The following is a 20838-nucleotide window of genomic DNA, read 5'->3' as shown; positions in this document are numbered from 1 at the left end:
CCCCTCTAGAGGTGATTAGTCTGTGAAACAAATGCTTAATGTTTCACAACTTCAAGCAAATGCAGGTCTTGTGACGTCGGCACATGTAAAGACTTCAATAACGAGATGATCTGAATATTTCTCTTTACATGTTTACATAGTTACTCAAGTTAACATAATGTAATATTAGTGCAGCCAAATACTGTTTGAGACCGAGTATGAGCATCTTCTTGTCAGCTCCCTGCTTCTATTGAACCAATTAGTATCTCAGTCCACATTTAGCTTCGTTAAATAACCGCGTCTGCTTTCACATTCGTGCAGCCTGGATGGCTTGGACTCGCTCGTGACATCTTGACGCCCCTCCCTCCATCGCCACCGAGCGCCGCACGATACATCCCTGAACATCAAAACCTTCTTCATGGGCAACAGTCATGATGATCACGCAGAGACGAGTATGTAGAGAGAGAAAGGTGTTTCTTTGCCTGTGAAAGACAGAAGGGGGAGACGAAGGAAGCCGAGCAGTAATGTGTTGCCTGTCATCCCAAATCTCCATGGTGATGTGTTCTGTATGCCATCTACACCTTTGGTACATAATCGTGGAGGCACAGGCGAGCGGGCGGCTGTGAGTGCTGCAGACAAGCCACCAGACTACACTTATGTCACCACTATAAATAGCCGTACGGTGACAGCAGCAGAGACAGAAAGACACGGGGCAGTTATTGGGGGAAAAAAAGGCAGATTCCGTCACACGAGCTGTGAATGAAAATACAAATGTACAGAAAGTACAGAAAGGACAAGGTCTTATCTTCAACACCAGGCGAGAAACGGTGGATTTTATTTCTATTTCTGCATTTTCTTTTAACACATGCCTACATGATACATCACACACACACATCTGACAGTTGGAGTGGGTTAAATTCCATCACACCTATACAATCCATGATGGGAGATATGAAACGGAGTGTCCTTCTCCATCGCATTCAAGTTTACAACAGGGAAAACAGAAAATGAGGCAGAAAAAGGTTAATCATCTAAATAATAATGCTTTCTTATTGGCTCATGGCCATTTTATGGTGCATATACATGACATATACAGAAGAGAAACGAGTGTAAGGAATGAAATATGCTGTGCTACATACGTACAACTGTGCTTATACATAATTACAGACCCACGGGTCAGCAAAGAAACAGAGCTGGATGAGATGAGCTTTCCCTTTGTTTATTACACATAAGGCCACTATGGTAGACCATGAGGAATATGTATGATGAGTCACACGTGAAAGAAACCACACTCCTGTCGCTTCTCCCTCTGCTGAAACGAGTAACAGGGTTTCTACAGATCTACAGAAGTGTTAAGGTACAAATCACTTTACCGCACACATTTAAGCTCCATTACTCAACATGAGCCACAAATGGAACTGATGGCATTGCACTGTATGTATTTTTTTTTTGTTTTGACAAATGATAGTAATAAAAATCTACCATTTGATCTGATATAATCTACATTTGGCCTGACTCAACCAGCAGTGATGCCATAATTGTATACAGCTAATGTAACTTACAAACAATACTGCTCCATTGATTCTTTGTTTGTTTCTTATTGTACAAGGATTTACAAACAATGTGTTGCCTGAGCAGCGTTCATACCACTGTGGGGACGTGCTGTGTCCCTGTGGTCAGTGTTAAAAAGCAGTGGCACAACAGAAGGCAGCGACCGAATGACCAACGGAGAATTCTGGTTCTGTTTTGTTCAGGATTTCAAAAGAACAGCGATTTCAAATTCTCGTCTAATCCTAGTTCACAGTAACAGTTTTTCTGTACAAACCCATATTCACAAGTGTTCGGGGTTCTTACTTGACGGTTAACATGTGGAAAGATATTAATTCAAATGACGATTAAGTTGTATGTTGTTTATAGTTCTAAAACTGACACTTCTGTACACACGGTTCTAATCCAAAAGATAAAAAAAATCACGTGAACAAATCTCATTAGCAAAAATGCTGCCATATGGTTAAAGGAGACTCACTGTAGATTGAAACTCATGATATGTCTCTCTCCACAACATCGATTATTCATGACTAAATAAGCAACTGTCAAAGTTGACAAGTAATAGAAACTAAAGTTTATAATATACATTCAAAGTTCGTGCCTGAAAACTATTAATCTGCTTCATCGGCACTGTGTGGGTAAGACTTGGTCAGATTTGATTGCCAGAGACCAAACACCTGTCATCCAATAAAATGTTGCTAAATCCTGATCAGTGCACTGACATAAATGACATCATATTTTTTCCAATTGAGCCTCGCCCATAAAGGAGTAAGAAAAAAATACCCAGAAATTGTATGTGAAGTAACCAAAACTATAAACCTGTGTGTTCATGTAGGACTGACGAGGGCCTTTAAGACCCGCCCACTAAATGATGAACATTAGATGGTAGCCACTACATTGTATAACGGTAGATCATGCAACACATGCAAAATGCTTCGTAACATAAAAATGAGTGGACACATATGGCAAATCTCTTATGCAACTGCTTTTCTATTCCAGGGTTAATGAATGTATGACAGAGAAAAACAAACTAAATACAAAACATATTGTCTGGAATAAAGAGAATTCACTCTGCAGGACGAAAAAGGAGCGCCCTGCAGCAAGCGCTGCACCCAGAGCTCGCGCTCTTTCTCCTTTTCGTGGCCAATCAGCATCAGGTCAGCGAGGTGACCTCTGGCTGAGCGTAGTTTCCAGTGGCACCGAGGAAGTCCTTACAGGTCTCTGTGAAGGAACGCAATGAAATGATGTATGATTTGAGCTTTGAGCATGAAAGACCGAGAACATGGTCTGGGAGCATCATTTTGTTGTCGTGTCATGAAATGTATAAGCTGCCCCTGTTCATGCGGGTAACTTGTCACTGTAAGCTAATTAATATTCTCATTATTAGTTCATCCTTTATTGTTTTTAAACCCAAATAAATGCTTTTAATCTATTGAATGTCGTAAAATAGATCAATTTAATTTCAAAAAGCCCATTTTATCTCACCAACAGTTTAAAACCCATAGAAATTAAATTTACAAATTTACAAAACAATTATTGATTGAAGATCAAAATTGTTGTTTAAAATGTCCTGTTTAACCCTGGAACACTAACGACGGATGATTTTCACCTGAGCGATTGTGGTTTTGTTATTTTAACTGTGTTGCTTTTGTCTGAGTTGTGTGGGTCGTTGTGTAGCTTCATGCTGCTCACAGACGTTATTGAAGGTGGGCGTGTCTCTCTGCTCCGATCTCTGTTTTTTTCTAAAATCACCTGTTCAGGTGATTTTCACCTGACGTTAGTGAAAGAGGGTGAAAACAATCCGGATGGGTTTTAACATTGAGGGGAGACTTCCCCTTCACAGGAGACTCACATGTCCCAGGATCGACCTGACCAAAGAACAAGTTCATAGCTCCATTATTTATATTTTTAATGATTTTTTATTGATGATTCCCAAATTTTTTTATCTGATTTTGAGCCTTTCTTTAGGGTCCCTCCATGATACCTGTTTATTGTTTTATGAGAAGTTCTACAGGGTAAAATAAAAGAAGAGTACTTCAACTTGCCTTGTATTGTTGTATTTGAATACATTTTTGATGAGAAGTATATTTTATCAGGTACATTATATTGATTGAAATATACCCAACGTTATTGATGGTGTTACTATTTTTAACGTTAGTATTCTCGGGTTAAGGAGTATTTTACCTTTACTCCACATATCTGAGCTTTAGAGGCCAGCAGGAGGCTTCTGCTCTGACCACCTATGTTGTTAATGGAAACTTATTAGTAGCAATCACCCAGAGGAGTCACTCGGGAATATGGCGGCCCATCAGATCCCATCGTATCCGCCTGCTGCTACCTTTTAGCAGCACTTGAACAGGTTGCCACACCATTACGCACTCATCATAAGACAGGAGACATGCTGGTGGTTGTCACATCGCGAAGGCTACGCACTTCCCAACAGGACAGTGCTTGCACGTATAAATTGTGACGGCGAGTGTTGCAACAATGCCCCGTGATTCCCTGTGACGGCCGTAATCACTTTAAATTCACCAGCATTTTGTTCCCACTGCAAGGCGGGCGACCATTTCCTGTCACTGATAACCATCTGAGCATCTTCAGACCTGCTGCATCCATCTGTCCTTCTGTCTGCTTCCTGCCTTACTGCTCTGGTGAAATATGATCCATAGTTTATATCCTGTAACCCTGGAATCAAGCTAACACCATCCCTTATGGGCGTAGTGTCATAATCCATCTCCATCCAACCAGCTCAAAACGACTGCGATCACAAAATGCAGCCTTTTTGCATGCTGGACACAAACGAGGAGTTCTTCATTTGGAACTCTGACAGGACATTTTAACCTTTGTTAGGCAACAGTGGACGTCTGTTTGAGCTCTTTTTGCAGGTGATATGCACTAAAATGTGTTGTGTATGTGCAATATTCCCCTGTAATAGACTGGGATGTCATTATCCACATACTCACCAGACATAGAGCTCAGGATTGAATTACCCCATCTCTCTCTCTCCCTCCCTCTCTCTCTCTCTTTCTCTCTCTCTTGCTATCTCTTTCTCTCTCTCTCTCTCAAAGATTAGTTTTGAGGTGTTCTGGCTTTGCTTCCAATCGTTTTTGTCTCTGCGTTCAGAAGAAAGCTCGCTGGGCAATTTCATAAGCTGAGGAGATACTTCAGCGTATTATTAGAGAAGTCAGCGTTAAAGCAGGCTGCGGATGATTTGTGTTTCTGTTTTTCTGTCTCGCTCACCGTGACTGTGAGGTTGTGAATTTTATATTGACGAATGATTTCCTTCTCTGAGCATCATAACATGTCGACGAACATCTCTTCTTCTTATTTATCAGAAGCCTGATGTAACTGATGCTGTTTTGTTTTTATCCTCTGCATGTGACAACCTACCATTAACCGACACCAATCTACAACACTTAACACATTCAGTGATTGACGAGGCTTTCAACTAACATGTTCAAATACATTTTCCTTGTAATGGGTTGTCAAAAAGCTGGAGTTTATTGTCTCATAGGAGTCAAGCTACACAAAGTGCTCCAATTATGTGTTGTTTTTTTTCCTCCACAGTGATGTGCTAATGACCTTCGGGAGAAAAAAATGCATTTCGGTAAAGTGCAGTTTTACAGGAAAACACCTTCAGTGTTGTGCTGTTTACGGAGGAGAGTCAGGATGTTGACTGGGTGGGATGTGTGCTCAGGATGTCAGGAACTAATCCACGACTGCCAAATATAGACCCTCTTCTAACAAGGGGCTTTTGGGTACTTCAAGAAGCTCGGGTGTGAGATCCAGCAGCTATTCAAGCAGAGGGAGATGCAGGCAGGCGGATGGATGTCAATTGAGAAACTTAAAGGGAGCTTCACCTTTTTTTTTACTTGCTTCAGACAGCTTCTCTAACAGTCAAAATTAAAGAATATTGGTGTTTATATAAGTAATCACAGAGAGCTGAAGGTCAAAGGTGGAAAACAAATTAGTGGTGGGCACGATAATGCGTTAACGCAAGATTAATCTGGCAATCCTTTAACGGCGTTAACTATTTGATCATGCATTAACTGCATGTTTTGTTTTTTTTGCATGTTTTGTTGTTGTTTTTTTGCATTGCGAGGGGCTTATCGCTTTAAATCTCTCCAGGAGGCGTAGTTCAGACCTGGCGTCTCACGGCTCTCCCAGTCCGGCCGGCGTGAGGTCAATCAAACATGAAAAATAAATACAAAAGATAAACGCCATGAAGGCATTACAGCAGCACTACTTTCACTTTGAAGGCGACTCATATAGGTGCGCGCGCGCTGCCGCAGCCTCGCCGACAGGCAGCGTGACGTTGTGAGTCTGACGTAAAGCACGTATTGTTCCGTAGCTTCTTTTCTCAACAAGCAGCGGTGCTGCAGCGAGCTGCTTTACACGCGCTCACTGGCGGGCAAAATACACTACATGAATATGTACCAGCAGGTTCCGCGTCCAGACTGAAAGTTAGTCGCGCATGCGCAAAGATCCTGACCCCGCGATCTGATCCATGCAGAGCACTTTAAAGCAGCATCACTTCTGGATCTGTACTGTTCTCTCAAAGAGGTGAACTTTCCACACATCACAAGAGGTTCAGTGCACTTGTTCAAGACAACACAGACTGGACTTTTCTCCCTGAGGAAGAAAAACCAAACTGAAAAATATGAAAAGCACTTATTGCTTTTGTATAAAGTTAATCAGTTGCTGGTCTTTAAGATCTTTAACTTAAGCAACAGACTGAACATGGACCAAAGAAGGAGTGGTTTGTCCCTCACAGGGACCCTTACTACTGAACGGTACATGTTCAAAAAATATATATATATGTATATGTATGTACTGTATATGAATGTATGTTATCTTGCTGTTGTTCCAGAGTACTGTTATATTGTTCTGATAACATTACTTTAAAATAAAAGCTGCAATACACTAGTTTTTTACTTCATTAGTAAATTTGGCGCATAATGCGAATAATCGCAGAAAAATCATGCAATTAATCAGTTGTTTTTTTTTCAACTTTGCCCAGCCCTAGTAAAAATGTTATCTGAATGTCCTCCACACAGTTTTCAAAATGGCCACGGCTGAACCGGTAGCACATAGCTAACGGTGCTACCGGCTCTAACATTGCTCACGAAAAAGCAAAAGTGCAGCTAATAACTGTGTTTATCAAAGGGGGAATCAGAAATGGGTGCTATGCTTCAATTGTCTGCTGGGACTTCGTTATGAGCTGGAACAGCCATATGAGAGCAGTGAGAGCAGAAAGTAACGTGCACATGCACAAAAAGCTTGCGCGGCCGGCTTAGATATGACAATAAAGCTAGCAGAAGCTCAAATTACAGCACACACAGATGGGCTGCGACTTCATTCCCTACTACGGCAGACATCACTTCACTTCATCTTTACATAGCGAATGATCATTGGCTGCTATATTAATGCTCTGAATATTGCAGAGACGACTTTTAATTAGTGAACTTCAGAGGAGCTGGTAGGCAGATTGATTTATAGATTTGGACAGAGCCAGGCCGGCTGTTGTTCCTGCTTCAGACCTGAGAATGGTTTCCAAAAAAGCACATTTTCTAAAAGGTTAACGTTTCCCCTCAAGTAACGATAATCTGTCAGGATCTTTGATAACTAACACGATGTTCTTGAATAAACTTCTTAATTCACAAAAAGCTCCAGTGGAGGAAAACGCAAATTTACCTGATGAGAGAAGTGAATTGAAACTGCAGTGCAGATAAAAAGCAGTGTGCAACCACACCAACAGTAAATGTGTATATCCAGGTGTGTACTGATATGTAACTTACCAGTATGGACGTTGGGGTCTCCAGGGGTGAGGAGGAAGCAGGTGGCCTCCTTCTTAGTCTTGTCACGCCCTCGAGAGCACCGCAGGGACCACTTTTCACTGGGGGAAAGCGGCTGGGTCAGGCTGCAGCCTTCCTCCTCTGAAAGGGCCACATTTGCATCTCCGTTCTGTTTGGAGTCTGACAGGAGGACAAAAACACACAGAGACGTAAATGCCAAAGCTTTTACTGAGGCTGCCCCGAGTGCGCAGACAAAGGCAGCGGTATATTGCATAAAATCTGTATTTTTCTGTGAAAGAAATTCAATTTGTCTGAGATGTTATACGCAGTAATTAGATTGTGGTATGCTAAGCACATTTCATCTGTCAAACAAACAATAGATGAGAAATACGCTATGTTATAATTACTTCAAAACCTCTCAAATATTTATCATTAATTAAACAAACAGTATGAACAAATTATTCATATAAATGAAATGAATGAATTAAACAAACAGTAACATCGGCTGAAAAGGGTCACTTCATCCAAATTACAAAGAGAATATCTTCTAATTTACCTGTCGTGGTATTTAGTCATGCAGGTAGTTTTTGGTTTCATTTACCCCAATTTCTTCTTTATTACCATAAAGGTCAATGTAATGTTGTATATATGGTTATTTTATAATCTAATTATGAATATGAAATCAAAAATATTTCGAATATCTCCCCCAGCAAAAATGTCCCCAATTTTCTAGATGAACTAAAGAAAACATGGATAACAATTTGAAAAGAGGATATTATGGACTATGGATTATTTTAAGTAACTAGGACAATGTTTCCAGTTTGAATTAAAAGCAAATTTTTCAATGATGTGATCACAACAAATATCTTCTTTGTATTGGACGGCATCTGGAAGCTGAGAATCAAAACAAAATCAAACCTCCAGCATGGCTGCAAACCACAAAACCACAAAAGGCAAGCGAGAAAATGCTGTTCTTCCTCCTATAATTTGGGTGAACTGACCCTTTAACATTGCATTGCAGCCTGACCTGAGCGGTTCCTGCTGACGCTCTCCTCAGCAGCCAGCGGGCACGTGTCGCTCTGCGTGCTGTCTCTGTGCGAGTTGGTTTCCGACTTCCCAAACGAGACCGAGTCAGCCGGAGCGTCCGGGTTCGGGTTGTGCTTCTTCTTCTTTTTCGGCAGCTTCTGTTTGGCCATGGCCAGCGAGTAGTACATCCCAAAGTTATTGACGATGACGGGGACCGGCATGGCGATGGTCAACACCCCGGCCAGCGCGCACAGCGCCCCCACTATCATGCCCAACCATGTCTTTGGGTACATGTCTCCATAGCCCAGCGTGGTCATGGTGACCACCGCCCACCAGAAGCTGATGGGGATGTTCTTGAAGTGTGTGTGGTTTGCACCCGTGGGGTCACTGGGGCTGGCTCCCATGCGCTCCGCGTAATATATCATGGTGGCGAAGATGAGTACGCCCAGTGCCAAGAAGATGATGAGGAGGAGGAATTCGTTCACGCTGGCCCTCAGTGTGTGGCCGAGCACGCGCAGGCCCACAAAGTGCCGCGTCAGCTTGAAGATCCGGAGGATCCGAACAAACCGGACCACGCGGAGGAAGCCCAGAACGTTGTTGGCCGCTTTGGACGACAGACCCTTCAGGCCCATCTCCAGGTAGAACGGCAGGATGGCCACGAAGTCGATGATGTTGAGCGTGTTCTTGATGAAGACTGTCTTGTGCGGGCAGCAGACGATGCGCACCAGGAATTCAAACGTGAACCAGACCACGCAGATGCCCTCCACGATGGTGAGGATGGGCTTGGTGACCATTTCCTGCGTCTCCATTCTCTGCGTGTCATTGCCCACCACAACCAGCTCCGTCCGGTTCTGCAGCTCATTGAAGGCTTCGTGGGTCTCCATGCAGAAGGTGGTGATGGACACCAGGATGAAAAAGAGAGAGGCAAACGCCACTCCCTGGAAAAGATGGATAAAACTAACAATTAATACAATTTCACGCCTTCCAAAAACTTAATATGCAATCGGTAGTGTGTTTATTGTACCAAGTATTTGTGCAAAGGCTTAAAACCTTTGCCTGCATGGCGTTTGACTCCAGAAATCTATTTTTCTATCCATTCCTTGTGTAATTATAGTATCAGACGTTTATCAACCATTACAGTATCACGCATAAAAAGATATTGATGTGAAAGCAGCATGTATTGAGGGATTATTTTCTGGTGGAGGCAGTGAGATTATTGACAGCAAGCAAAGACTAAACACTGATGGGAGAACACTTAAGTCAAGCACAAAAACATTATGATAAGACACAAGCGGTGACGATATCAAAGGATTAATTGTGAGGATAAATGCTAATTGTGAGGAAGTTAATAATGATAGTTTTTCACTTAAACGAATGACTGGCTGAAAAATAGCTTCATATGAAGTGTAGAAATTAAGCCCTGATATCTTTAAATATGTTGACTGTGTGCGACGCTGCCACTACGCCTCCTCATGACATCCTATTACCTGCCAGGAATTAATTCATTCTTGTGATTGTCCACTGACACTTTTTTTTAAGGACTTTGAAGCCAGGACATTTTTTTTTTTTTGATAAAATGGACCAATTTCAAACCAATTATTGCCATGAACACAGAGCCTGAATCATGCTGAGAGGAAACATGAGCCCCAATACATGAGCCATGGCAGTCTCAGACAGCAGGAGGCGCTCACACGGCGCCAATACCGACAGAAAGTAGCCTTGTGGGTTGATTTCCGAAAAAGAGGTTTTTGGTTCATCTGATAACAGCTTGTGCCGTCTCTCACCACAAGTGGAGGAAAAGGAATTGAAGGGATGAGCAGAGTCAACTGTGCTGTTGACAGGTTTATCGGACATATTTCACCAAGTGAAACCCTGCCATCAGCGTTCCCTCAAATTATCACAATATAAAAACCCAAATGATCTCTCTCAAAGTACAAATCCAAAGAAAACGGCAAAATGTCCATGTAAATTGAACATTGTGGCTGCATGCCATCCTCCTGCTCCAGCACAATGGCCATGCCTGTCTGTGTTTGTGTTAATATTGTGTGCTAACTCATACCAGTTATGTCTTTACTGTTTACTAAAGCTTTGATGAATTGCAATGCCTCTCGAACCTTTATTATCTTTCAGCTGGATAAATATGTACCCTACGTGCCCTCAGCTACCTTTTTTCCTCCAGGGCCCTCTCACATATCAATCTGCTTTATAGTGTTTGAGTCTGGGATTAGAGAAAACAAATAAAACATGCGATGTCCAATGGAGATACTAACTCACTGTGGAACAAATAAAACCAATACGAATGGGACAGCTCATGCAGCAAATAGCAGCCCATGTTGAAAACGGCAATGATGCACACAGTATGGTCGTATCTCTATTGTGCACACAGATAATGTGCCGCTTTCTACCATGACAACCTTCTTCAACTTTGTCCCTGCAGAGCTCGGAGGAGCTCACAGCGCTGATCTCCCAAGATGCTGAGAACTGAGCTGCAAGACGAGAAGCAAGGCTGTGAAGCCCCGACTGCCCCAGGAGGAGCTCAGAGTTCCCCTGGTTGCATGGACACGGCCTCCCTGAGCATCAGCCCACCGACTGTGGCGCTGAGTCACAGGGAGCATCTCAACAAGCGGGCAGAAACAGAAGCGCACAGCTGGATTACTTATTAAGCACATCACTGCAGCTGGAGTTGAAGATTGTAACCAGAATCAGAATCATTTATCGGCAAATACAAGGAATTTGGAAGGTTTAAAGAAGGATTTCGCTACACTGACTTTTCTTTGAAGAGCCTTTATTTGCAACAAAAATGAAGTATTATTTTACATGCACTCATTATGTTTTCATTGTGCCTTTTTGTGAAAAACTAGACAAAAGATATACCGCATCAAAACTATTTTTACGAAGTAAATTATAACAAATTGTACACAAGCTTCTCATCAGTCCTCTCTGGACTACTAAATCCAACTATGGCTTCTTTACTTGTTGCACAACAGACCTGAATAATAACCTAAATAGTGGGGCTCAGTGTTACCATCCAGAGAAGAAGTGTTAGGGAAGAAGTTTACAGAAATATCTACAAAATACTTTTATACTGTATTTTGGTCAAACACCTCTTTTCCCCTATTAAACCAAAGTAGCCATCATCAAGGTGTCATGTTGACTAATACATAGACGTGTAATCGCTCTCAATGCACTGCAGTCCTCGTCCCTGCTAGCTCTGTTGGGCGTCATGCAGACAGACAGGTGCCACCTTTGTGACACAGTGGTGTAAGCAGCCACTTCCTGTCACCAAGCAACATGTGGGACCTCCATGATATCCACCCAGATCCAGCTGCCACCTCCCAGGCATCCAGCAGGTTGAAGCCTGGACACCTTCAATCCTGCAAACCCAGGCCGTCGTGTTTGTTGGAAAACAAAAGCCTCAACAAATGTGTCCATCGTGTAATTAAAAAAAAAAGTCCAGCTGTTTTCTCAATCTCTGAATTCGTTGCGAGTGACATTCATTGTATTGATGCGTGTAAATAAAAATCCTCTTGCAGCCAAACACATTGTCACACTTGTCTAGCTTTGACAAAAACACATCACACAAAAAGAGGCTCCTTGGTATGACGATAAAAAAAAACTGAGTCCTGTTGCTTGTGATGAGCCCAACAGGCCTGAACGGTGTTCATTTTATTCAAATGGAAAACAATTTACCCAAGAACTAAACAGAGCTGGATATTTGCAGCCAGGGGCACCACTGCAGGGAAGAGGCTGGAGGTCCTAGCACACGAGAACGATTTGCTAAAGTCTACACAATAACACCACACAGCCTCACCTCATACCTCTTTGTCTTCTTATTTATTTGCATGTGTCCATGTCTGCAAGTGTTTGTCTTGTTCACTAAATCTTGCAGCATTTAAATGTGTCTGTAAAGTTAATTTAAGGTCTGAATGGTAGAAGCTTTAAACACGGTCTTGTTTTGGCCAAGTGAACTGCTTGTCTCTGTGTGTATGTAATTCCAGTATTCACTCCTAAATGTTTCACTGCATTTAACAGCTAGTTTCTAACTGTGTCTGCCTGCTAAACACAGAGCGATGAGAGCGGTGAGAATAAAAGAGTACAAGTGTGGACCGGACAGCAGAATAACGCGTTTAAAAGACACCATAAAGCCCCAAAGAGCTCATGAAAACGGCAGAGTTGTGATCATTATTTGTGAGTTCATCAGTATGAATGACAACAACTTTTTGTTAAAAGATGAAATACGAGCACTGTACCACAGGAGAGTACACTAAAGCCTATAGAGGATATGTGATGCCAATCACTGGTGTCGGTGTGCAAAGAGAGCCGATGTTCCCCCGAGGAGCCACGCGGTCCCAGATGGGAGAACCAGAGTGTGTGTGTGTGTGTGTGTGTGGGGGGGTGACAGGACCGGCAGCAGGCTGTGCGTCAGGGTGCAGCAGCTGGGGAGTCCCACCACGGCCATCACCTCCAGCTGCTCAGCATCACGCTCTGTTACGAACACTGACGCGGTGTACGTAAGAAACACAGCAACGAGCCTTCCGAGCAGTCAGCAGCTGCAAAGCCGGTGAGCGCCGCCACTGGTGATGTTTTCTTAGAATTCATGTCACACTGATTCAGGATCAGTCCACCTGAAGATGAAGCAGCATTCATGTCCATTACTCAGACTGTCAGCTGGGCTTCTGCATGATATCGGTCGGGAAGCTATTCGCTGTCACACGTTGCTATTTCATGGAACCAGAAAGCAACGGGGATGATCCCCATCAAAGCCGGTCGCAGCGTAGACGACTACAGGGCAAAGGTCATCGACCAGGAGTCAGTGGGCGACTGGAGAAAGATCCACATCCAACATCATAGACCATTTTTGATCAGGGACAGGGGTTATGACCATCTGTAACAATGCAACTTTAACTCCATACCTCAGACCAGTGGTTCTGAACTGGGGGTACGTGAGATTTCTTTTTAATATTTAAAATGAGCATCAATTCAAATATCGTTTAAACATAGTGATTTAATAAATGTTCAATAAAATATAAGTGTAAATTCATGGACTGAATTTAATAAAGTCTATTTTAAATCAGACACTGATAACACAGCGCTGTGTATTACATATTTCATTTTTAACCAACAATGTTTTGCGCTGGTTAGGAGGTACTCAGCAGAAAGAACATTTTCAGGGGAGAAAAAGACAGAAAATACCAGAAAAAAATCCAAACGTCACACTTATTTGACATATCTTTCTTTCTCAAACGTACAATATTGTAATACACTGTCAACAGTCTTTCTGTGGTTTGAATCTGACCATGTTACTTTTTGAGAAATAATTTTGTGTAATCAAGGACAAATACTACCAGACAAAAAAAGGGGAATCTTTGATTTGGTAGATGTAAGATTCTATTTTGTTTTATATGTTATTGATTATATTTTCCCTACAAAGGAACTAGTCTGTAACTCTGTGTATACTTTAACTGAACTCACAATAAAACATCTGTTTTCAGCAAAGTACTTAGAACTGGCAGAATAAACAGCCAACATAATCTCACAAGATTACAACCCTCTTTCACAAAAGATTTGCGATTATAACAGTTTCCTAACGAGGCTGCGCTGCTTTGATAATGTGTTAGAAAATCAAATCCTGTGGTCCAATCACAGAGCAGCAGAGAAAGGCGTCAGCGCTGTGAATGTCGAAGCCCGGAAGGCTCCTTTATTATTTATCAACTGCTGTCACACGGAAACGAAATGGGACGTGTGAGGACGGGTTTCATATTCAGCAAGAAAGACAAAATTAGGTTTTGATGAGGATGTGGTGACACTGATGTGATTCCCTGAAGATAAAGGTGAAAAAGGCCATTTTAATGTCTTATTAGGGTTGGACTTTCCACCCAAAGAGAGAGAGAGCGAGAGAGAGAGAGAGAGAGAGAGAGAGAGAGAGAGAGAGAGAGAGAGAAAGAGAGAGAGAGAGAGAGAGAGAGAGAGAGCGAGAGAATTATTTTTCTGCTCAGGTAGACGTATTACTTATTAGTGTGACTTCACTATATTTTTACATCACAAATGCAAGTTTAAACAAGGATGAATGTATTTTAAACATCTCATTTGACATTAAAAAAAATAGAAATACCAAATTCACGCCACATTCTCTTATCCTGTGACTGAATCTGAACATAAATGTCATTCAATAAGAAATATAAGTGTAAAATCTAAACACACAAAAACACAACAACATTTTCTAATATCAAACTGACTCGGTATTGGAAACGACGATCTCAGATAATTTGCATCAGACCTCAACAATCCCACATCAGTTAATCCCTTGCTCTCACAACAAAGACAAATTGATTTTTCTCACGTGGGATGAAATGCGCTGCTCTTTTCTGTGGGAAAGGCAGTTTTAATATCTCACCACTGATAACAACTTTCAGCGCATTACAGCGACGATTAACTACAGGCAGCAGCGCTGTGGAATTTATTAAATGTAGCATACGGGAAGATTTAACGAAGTTATCTAGTCTGATTTTAATGGTAATGTCAAGTCTAATTGTCACATGCAACCAGAAATTACAACGCCTGGGACGCTTTCAGCGTCCTGGAGCTCTCCAGATGTTAAACTGAAATAACATGTTTTTTTCTACATATGCGAGTGTTTTGGCGCTCTGCTCCAGTGATTTGGTTTAAAAGTAAAATACATCACGACAAACTTAATGTTCTGACTTTCAGTTTCAAATATATTTGAGAGTATTCACATCCATAATTGGCGAACAGTGTCGAAATTGTATCGAGCACTACAAATCACAGTATGTGGAAGTAAACACCCTTTAAATTAAAGCTGAGAGTCTGCACTTTAATGTTAAAACACTTGCTGCTCGAGTACACGCTGGACAGGACGCTCTCACATCTTTGATTTTTGAGTTATGCCATCATCAGAACAGTCTTTGTGTGCAGACTTCCCCAGAGCTGCACCTCCAGTCATGGTTGCTAGTGAGGAGGATGTGGCTGAAATGATTGCCTTCCCTCCGGCTTTCAAGAATCACATTAACTGAGCTGAGCTCAGAGGCTCTTTGAAATAAAAAGGCCATAAAGGTAACGTGAGTCAAAAATGCACTCCTCTCAGAACGCACACAGAGCAAACATACGTGCATATTCCAGCTGGAGAGGAAATGGACAAAGAGCATTATGAGCGAGTCAATATGGATCCGTGCTCGCTCGCTCGCTCTTGTTAGATGGATCCAGAGTCGCATCTACAGTGAAAATCCTGACTGATTCATTTACACATTTTTAGCAGTGAGCGACAGACGTGATGATCTGGCAGTCAGAGCGCGGTCATCTTCAGATGGCAGCTGTGACTCAGAGACGTCGGCTGTTCCACAGTGACGGGCCTGAAAATGCCACCTGGACGGGAAGCTAAAATAAACACTATTTGTATTGTGACTGGCATGCAATAAGAACTTTTGCAACACTGCGGGAGCCTCTGAATAGACCATTCAAACCGAAATTAGAGTGAGCATCAGCCTCTCTCTTTCCGGACTAAAAGCATTTTTCTTTTTTGAACGATGAAAGCTCCTGGCACTTTGCCTGACAACTCCTGCTCGTGACACTCGATACTTGCCTTCATGTTTACTTCATTAAGCGCTCTGCTGCTTTTGTTGCTAAGCCATTAGGCAGAGCATAGTTTCAAATGCTTAGAAATGGCTGTTAGTCCCTGTGGAAGAAATTAGGGCAAAGTAATTTTAATTTACAATATAGAAACATTCAGTTCATCAATAAACTGAAGAGGAGTGTATCTGGTTCAGCGTGATGAAATACAAACTGAGATTCATTTTTGGGGGAGTATATATATCTAGTGAATTGATGACAATATTTGAATAAAGTAGTGTTTCTCTCAACATTGTAGAATAGATTCTCAACATTGTAATAAATGGATGATGTGTGTATTTTCGACCCCATTATTCTGTTTAACATGATTTACTGCACATGGGTGTTCACTCCCGCTGCCTTTCCAACATGCACTTGTGATGAGAGAAGCTTTGAGAGCAACCCTTGAACAGGATGTGTGGGAACACTTCAGCACCACTGTATTTTTATCATAAAACAGCATTTTCTCTATTTTCAGCAATCTGGTACAATTTCATAACATATATTTAGGAAGGAACTAAAAAAAAACAACTATTTAAATGAATAAAAGCAACATTTAGTTGTGGGGAGGGGAGTGAGTGTGGGCCGTGTGCTACATTATACATAAATAGTTATAAACTTTAACTGGGAGCTGAATAAATACATTTGTCATGACTTCTAACTATTAAAAGACAAATGGGTGGAGAGACAGACAAGAAGTTAAACGAGCACAAAGATATACTACATAAACTTAAATGTTCTGTTTAGGGTTCTGGAGGTCTAAGGCCCTTTTTAACAGCTTAAAAAAACATCTGTTACACTGTTTTATTCTGATACATCATGCTGTTTCATACTTTTTGTTGTTCATTAACATATTCCTGAACGGATTACATGCTTCTGAAGGCATGGACCAAGAACATGGTGAAAACTATTGCTGCTCCTTTTCTGTGGCTCTTCTTGATAGTGCTGTAAAAACAGACTTACCGCTCAGAAACCGTCAAAAATCTATTTGGAATCCGTAGTTGTTGTCTTATTGTGAGTCTAATGGGGAGTTGGACCTCTTTGGGGGACCCGAACATGACTACAGAGGATGAAACTCTGAAAAAAAACACAGAAATCTACAAAGAGCAAAGAAATAAAAGTCCCCGGCATTAATACAGTGCTTTCTCCACTATTGTTGTCGGGACTTCCACAATATGTTGGCACCAGTACACCAGGATTTGCTCTCACAAGGTAATACAGCCTGACTCACTGTCGGAGCTCCAGGTCACCCCGAAGGTGTTGGATGGGGTTGAGTCCATCTTTCTTACACAACCAATGGGTTCAACATGTTTTATGGAATAATGCAGGACTTCCCTTGTCCAGACGAGAAGTACACAAAAGTATGTGGTGCATGACCTTTTTAACATATTGTGCTTTTGTGTTTTAATCTTAATATATCAGAAAAGAACACAATTAAAATTGTTTGGTCCCTGTAGTATTTTGCATTCTTCGTTTTTGTTCGATCACTTTTCCCCTCATCAGCCCTCCATCTTTTGTGTTTTTTATTTGTGGTGTTTGTGTGATTTTCTGAACTGTTGTTTAAAATGCGAACAAGTCAAACATCTGCACAGATGTCAAGATTCATATTTGATGAGTGGGATGCTACATCTGTTCCTGGAAACAGTCAATGAAACAGATGTGATGATATGAATATGGCACAGAAGTAAAGAAAACCTTTTTCCTATCAACCACATCGAGCCTCAACACCTGCCGAAAACAGACTTCTTTCTTGAGAAAAATCCAGCGTGTTAATCAAAAATTAAAAGTCACATTAATATTGGAGTTGGCAGTTTCAAATTATTAAGCTATTAATACGTTTTCTATGCTCACTTGAATAAGTTGAGTTATTAGGCTCGAGGATTTTACCATTAAATAACAAAGCAGTAACATCAGGTCACTGAGGAGGAAATAGAAACAAGTGCACTTGGCTGGCAGACAATACGAAGCGATGCTATTGTGTCATGTGTTTCATTGTGTTATTGTGTCCCGTCTTGGTTTTACAGCAGTATTTATATTGAGGGAATTACCCTGGAGCGATAAAGCTAATTTAAATGTAATCGAGCTTCTGACCCTGCAGACAACACACTGTAAATTGGACTAAAGCAACTGGTGCGGAGTCGATGGTAAAAACTGTGACGTGAAAAGTGTAAATATAAAACGCAGATAGTTCATCCAGCACGACTTGAGGATGAACGTGGCTGAACTTATTTAGGGACGCCTGATGATGGTGACAACATCTGTTGACTCGGACAACATACGCGCCCGAAATGGACCAAATCACTCGGCGGTTTCACGGTCTCACGTTGACATGTACCCATTAAAGCAGATTTAAGACAAAAAAAAACCCATGGTGGACTCACCCTGGCTGCTCTGGACGAGTACGGGTCCTCAAACAAAGCCCAGACCTTCGGCTGCCAAACTTCGCAGCAGCCCCTCGACCTGTCGGGGCTGTCCTCGATGCCGAACCGCCTCGGCGTCTCTCGGTCATCCTCGGCCTCCGGGTCCGGCGGTTCAAACGTCTCCAGGGCCTCCTCCGCGTCCCGGTGCTGCCGGTAGGTCATCCAGCAGCACGGCTCCACGTCGGTCTCGTCAATGCCCCAGTACGCCAGCTCCTCCTCGAACAGCGGACCGCACACGTCTGCGGGGCAGTGCAGCTTGCCGGTCCGGTAGTAGTTCAGCACGTAGGCGAAGATGCCCGGGTGTCTGTCGAAGAAGAACTCGGCGCTCGGGGGCGCAGCGTCCGAGTCCGAGCTGACCTGCGGGTCCGGGTCCGCCAGCCATGCCAAGCGAGTCCCCGGCAGGGTCCTGAGGGTGCTCTTGTAGGTTTCATGTCGGGTGCCGCCCACGTTGATGATAATTTTTTCAGAGTCTTCCCCTCTGTACATCTCCTCCTTCAGACATGTTTTAGACGGAGGTTTGTTGCCCGACTTGCGGCCCCGGTAAGACGACACACACACCGAGCTGATCATCGAGACGCAGCTAGGGACCTTCTGGCTGCTCCCCTCCGGTACAAGAAGCGGTTGTCCACCCGTCCAAAAATCAGGAAATGAACGCAAAGTGCGCCCTCATTTCACAGCCCAGTCTCGTGCAGCATCCCCCCCCAAAAAATGACAGTCTAATAATCCAGGCAGCTGCAGAAGTGAACGCACAACAAAAACCACCTGTTACAAAACTCCGTTAGGTGTCGGAAAAAAAACGCGGGTGGCCGGGATCACTTGATGTGTTTTTCAATGTTTTCGTCGAATAGATTTCACAATGTGACTTCGATTAAGATGTGGAACTTATCTCACGCGTATAAAAACAAGATTGTGGCGACAGAATAAGTGACAAATTACGCACAGTAGGCGACCGTACCTGCCTATCGGATGAACCACTTAGTCTGAAGTAATGTGTCACTTCTCACCTCCTGTTAAACAAATTATATCCAAACTCTGCAACGCCAAAATCCACAATTATTCCTGGCAACTTTTCTCTCCTCCATACAAGATGATGAAGCCTGGCGATGATGATCCAGCCGCGCTAATCGCGCGCGGACATATTCCCATCAGTTCTGCCAGTTCAGCTCGAGCGCCAGATGTGAGGCTGTTTTACAGCTGGGTATCTGTTGCTTTCCTCACGAGTAGCCTGTCTTCCCCCAGCGACACAGCCCGGTTGGATGGACGGTGCGTTCAACAACAGGCTCGACGGTTTAACCCCTTGGTTGCTGGCGAAGGTTGGCGCATCATTGAACCACTCCCTCTAATCAGACCGAGAGGAATAGCTGATGAGGTGTGTGTGTGTGTGTGTGTAGGGGCGGGGGAGGGGGGGGGAGTTGGGGGGGGGGGGGGGGTACTGTGCACAATATTGTAAATGTTGTGTACTGTACATTTTGCATTACATGTCTGGTTCAGGTACAGGTGTCAGTGACATGTCCACTCCAGCATGTGAACAAAGGGCTTATTGTTAACCTGACTGAAGGACTAGGAGTGTCAGACTCAATAGGCCTTTACCGGCCTGAACATGATGGTGTTTCACTGCATGACAGCTACAGACTATCCTCTTAAATCCAGCCATTTCATCACTGTTTATATTCAGATTAATGTTAGCCTAGACTTCCAGTTGCAGTAAACAGAAGAAACATAAACAGGTGTGATTTTCATGAGGAGCCCAAGATTATTATATTTATTGTTGCTATTATTGTGCAACAAAAATAAGTGCGATCCAACAGGTTGCTTTAAAGCCTCCAGTGAGTTAAGAAGACTCCTGATGTTGCTGACACGAGCCAACACCGCCCCCTCGTGGATTCTTCAGTGAACAACACAAGCAGGGGAGCGTTAATAATTGGGCCAATTAGTCGCAGTGTAGAAAGTGTACAAAGGAGTGTCCAGTTGATTTTATAAGCAAAATAATACCACAGTAAACACATTTGAAAGTATCCTAATGAGTTTAACATGTTATAAAAAGGCGAATGATACATAATTGTATTCTTTAAAATCTGTTTACAGGTCTTTGAGAGAAATTCAGGCTATTAAAGTTGTATAAAGGAATACACTTAATTTAAAAAGACGATCCCTGGATATATTTATTTATTAAATTGTGCATTGTGAGTCCGATGAGTTGGTGCAGCGCTAACTCAGAGAACGTAAATATGATCAGAAATAAATCCCCAAAGTAGGACTTTATATCAAAAGTAAAATAACTCATTGCAGAGTGGAACATGGTGGTGCCATTTCTGACATATTAGCTTCTGATGCAACCACTGATAATATGTAAATCTACACCAGGTTATGTTCCCTTTTCTCGAGACCGTACAAATAAAGTTTTGTTTACGTTTCCCTCTCTTACCTCGGTGGGGTTTCGAGTCCCC

The 20838-nt window shown here is 42.5% G+C and overlaps 1 protein-coding gene across 1 annotated transcript; it reads right to left on the bottom strand.

Moving 5' to 3' along the window:
* Positions 1-817: 817 nt before the first annotated feature.
* kcnc4 (potassium voltage-gated channel, Shaw-related subfamily, member 4) lies at positions 818-19655 on the bottom strand. Its single transcript, XM_068598392.1, has 4 exons — positions 18353-19655; positions 8350-9286; positions 7326-7502; positions 818-2748 (listed from the first exon to the last, which is right to left on the bottom strand). The coding sequence occupies exons 1-4, from the start codon at positions 18959-18961 to the stop codon at positions 2681-2683; spliced, it is 1791 nt and encodes a 596-aa protein (XP_068454493.1). The 5' UTR covers positions 18962-19655; the 3' UTR covers positions 818-2680.
* Positions 19656-20838: the final 1183 nt, after the last annotated feature.

The sequence above is a fragment of the Clinocottus analis genome, unplaced genomic scaffold, assembly GCF_023055335.1.
Source record: "Clinocottus analis isolate CAN_PGR_092001 unplaced genomic scaffold, fCliAna1.0.p SCAF_4, whole genome shotgun sequence".
NCBI classification, from domain to species: Eukaryota; Metazoa; Chordata; class Actinopteri; order Perciformes; family Cottidae; genus Clinocottus; species Clinocottus analis.
The sequence above is the reverse complement of the archived record's forward strand: the minus strand, read 5'-3'. Positions and strand labels throughout refer to the sequence as shown.

Bases quoted from the DNA above. Each gene is read 5' to 3' on its own strand.
- kcnc4 (XM_068598392.1), bottom strand. From the start codon at position 18,961: ATGATCAGCTCGGTGTGTGTGTCGTCTTACCGGGGCCGCAAGTCGGGC. The intron at 7,503-8,349 runs GTCAGGCTGCAA...TCCTCCTGTCAG, and splicing joins CGTCAGCAGGAACCGCTCAG to ACTCCAAACAGAACGGAGAT. The intron at 2,749-7,325 runs GTAAGTTACATA...GTTCCTTCACAG, and splicing joins AGACCCCAACGTCCATACTG to AGACCTGTAAGGACTTCCTC.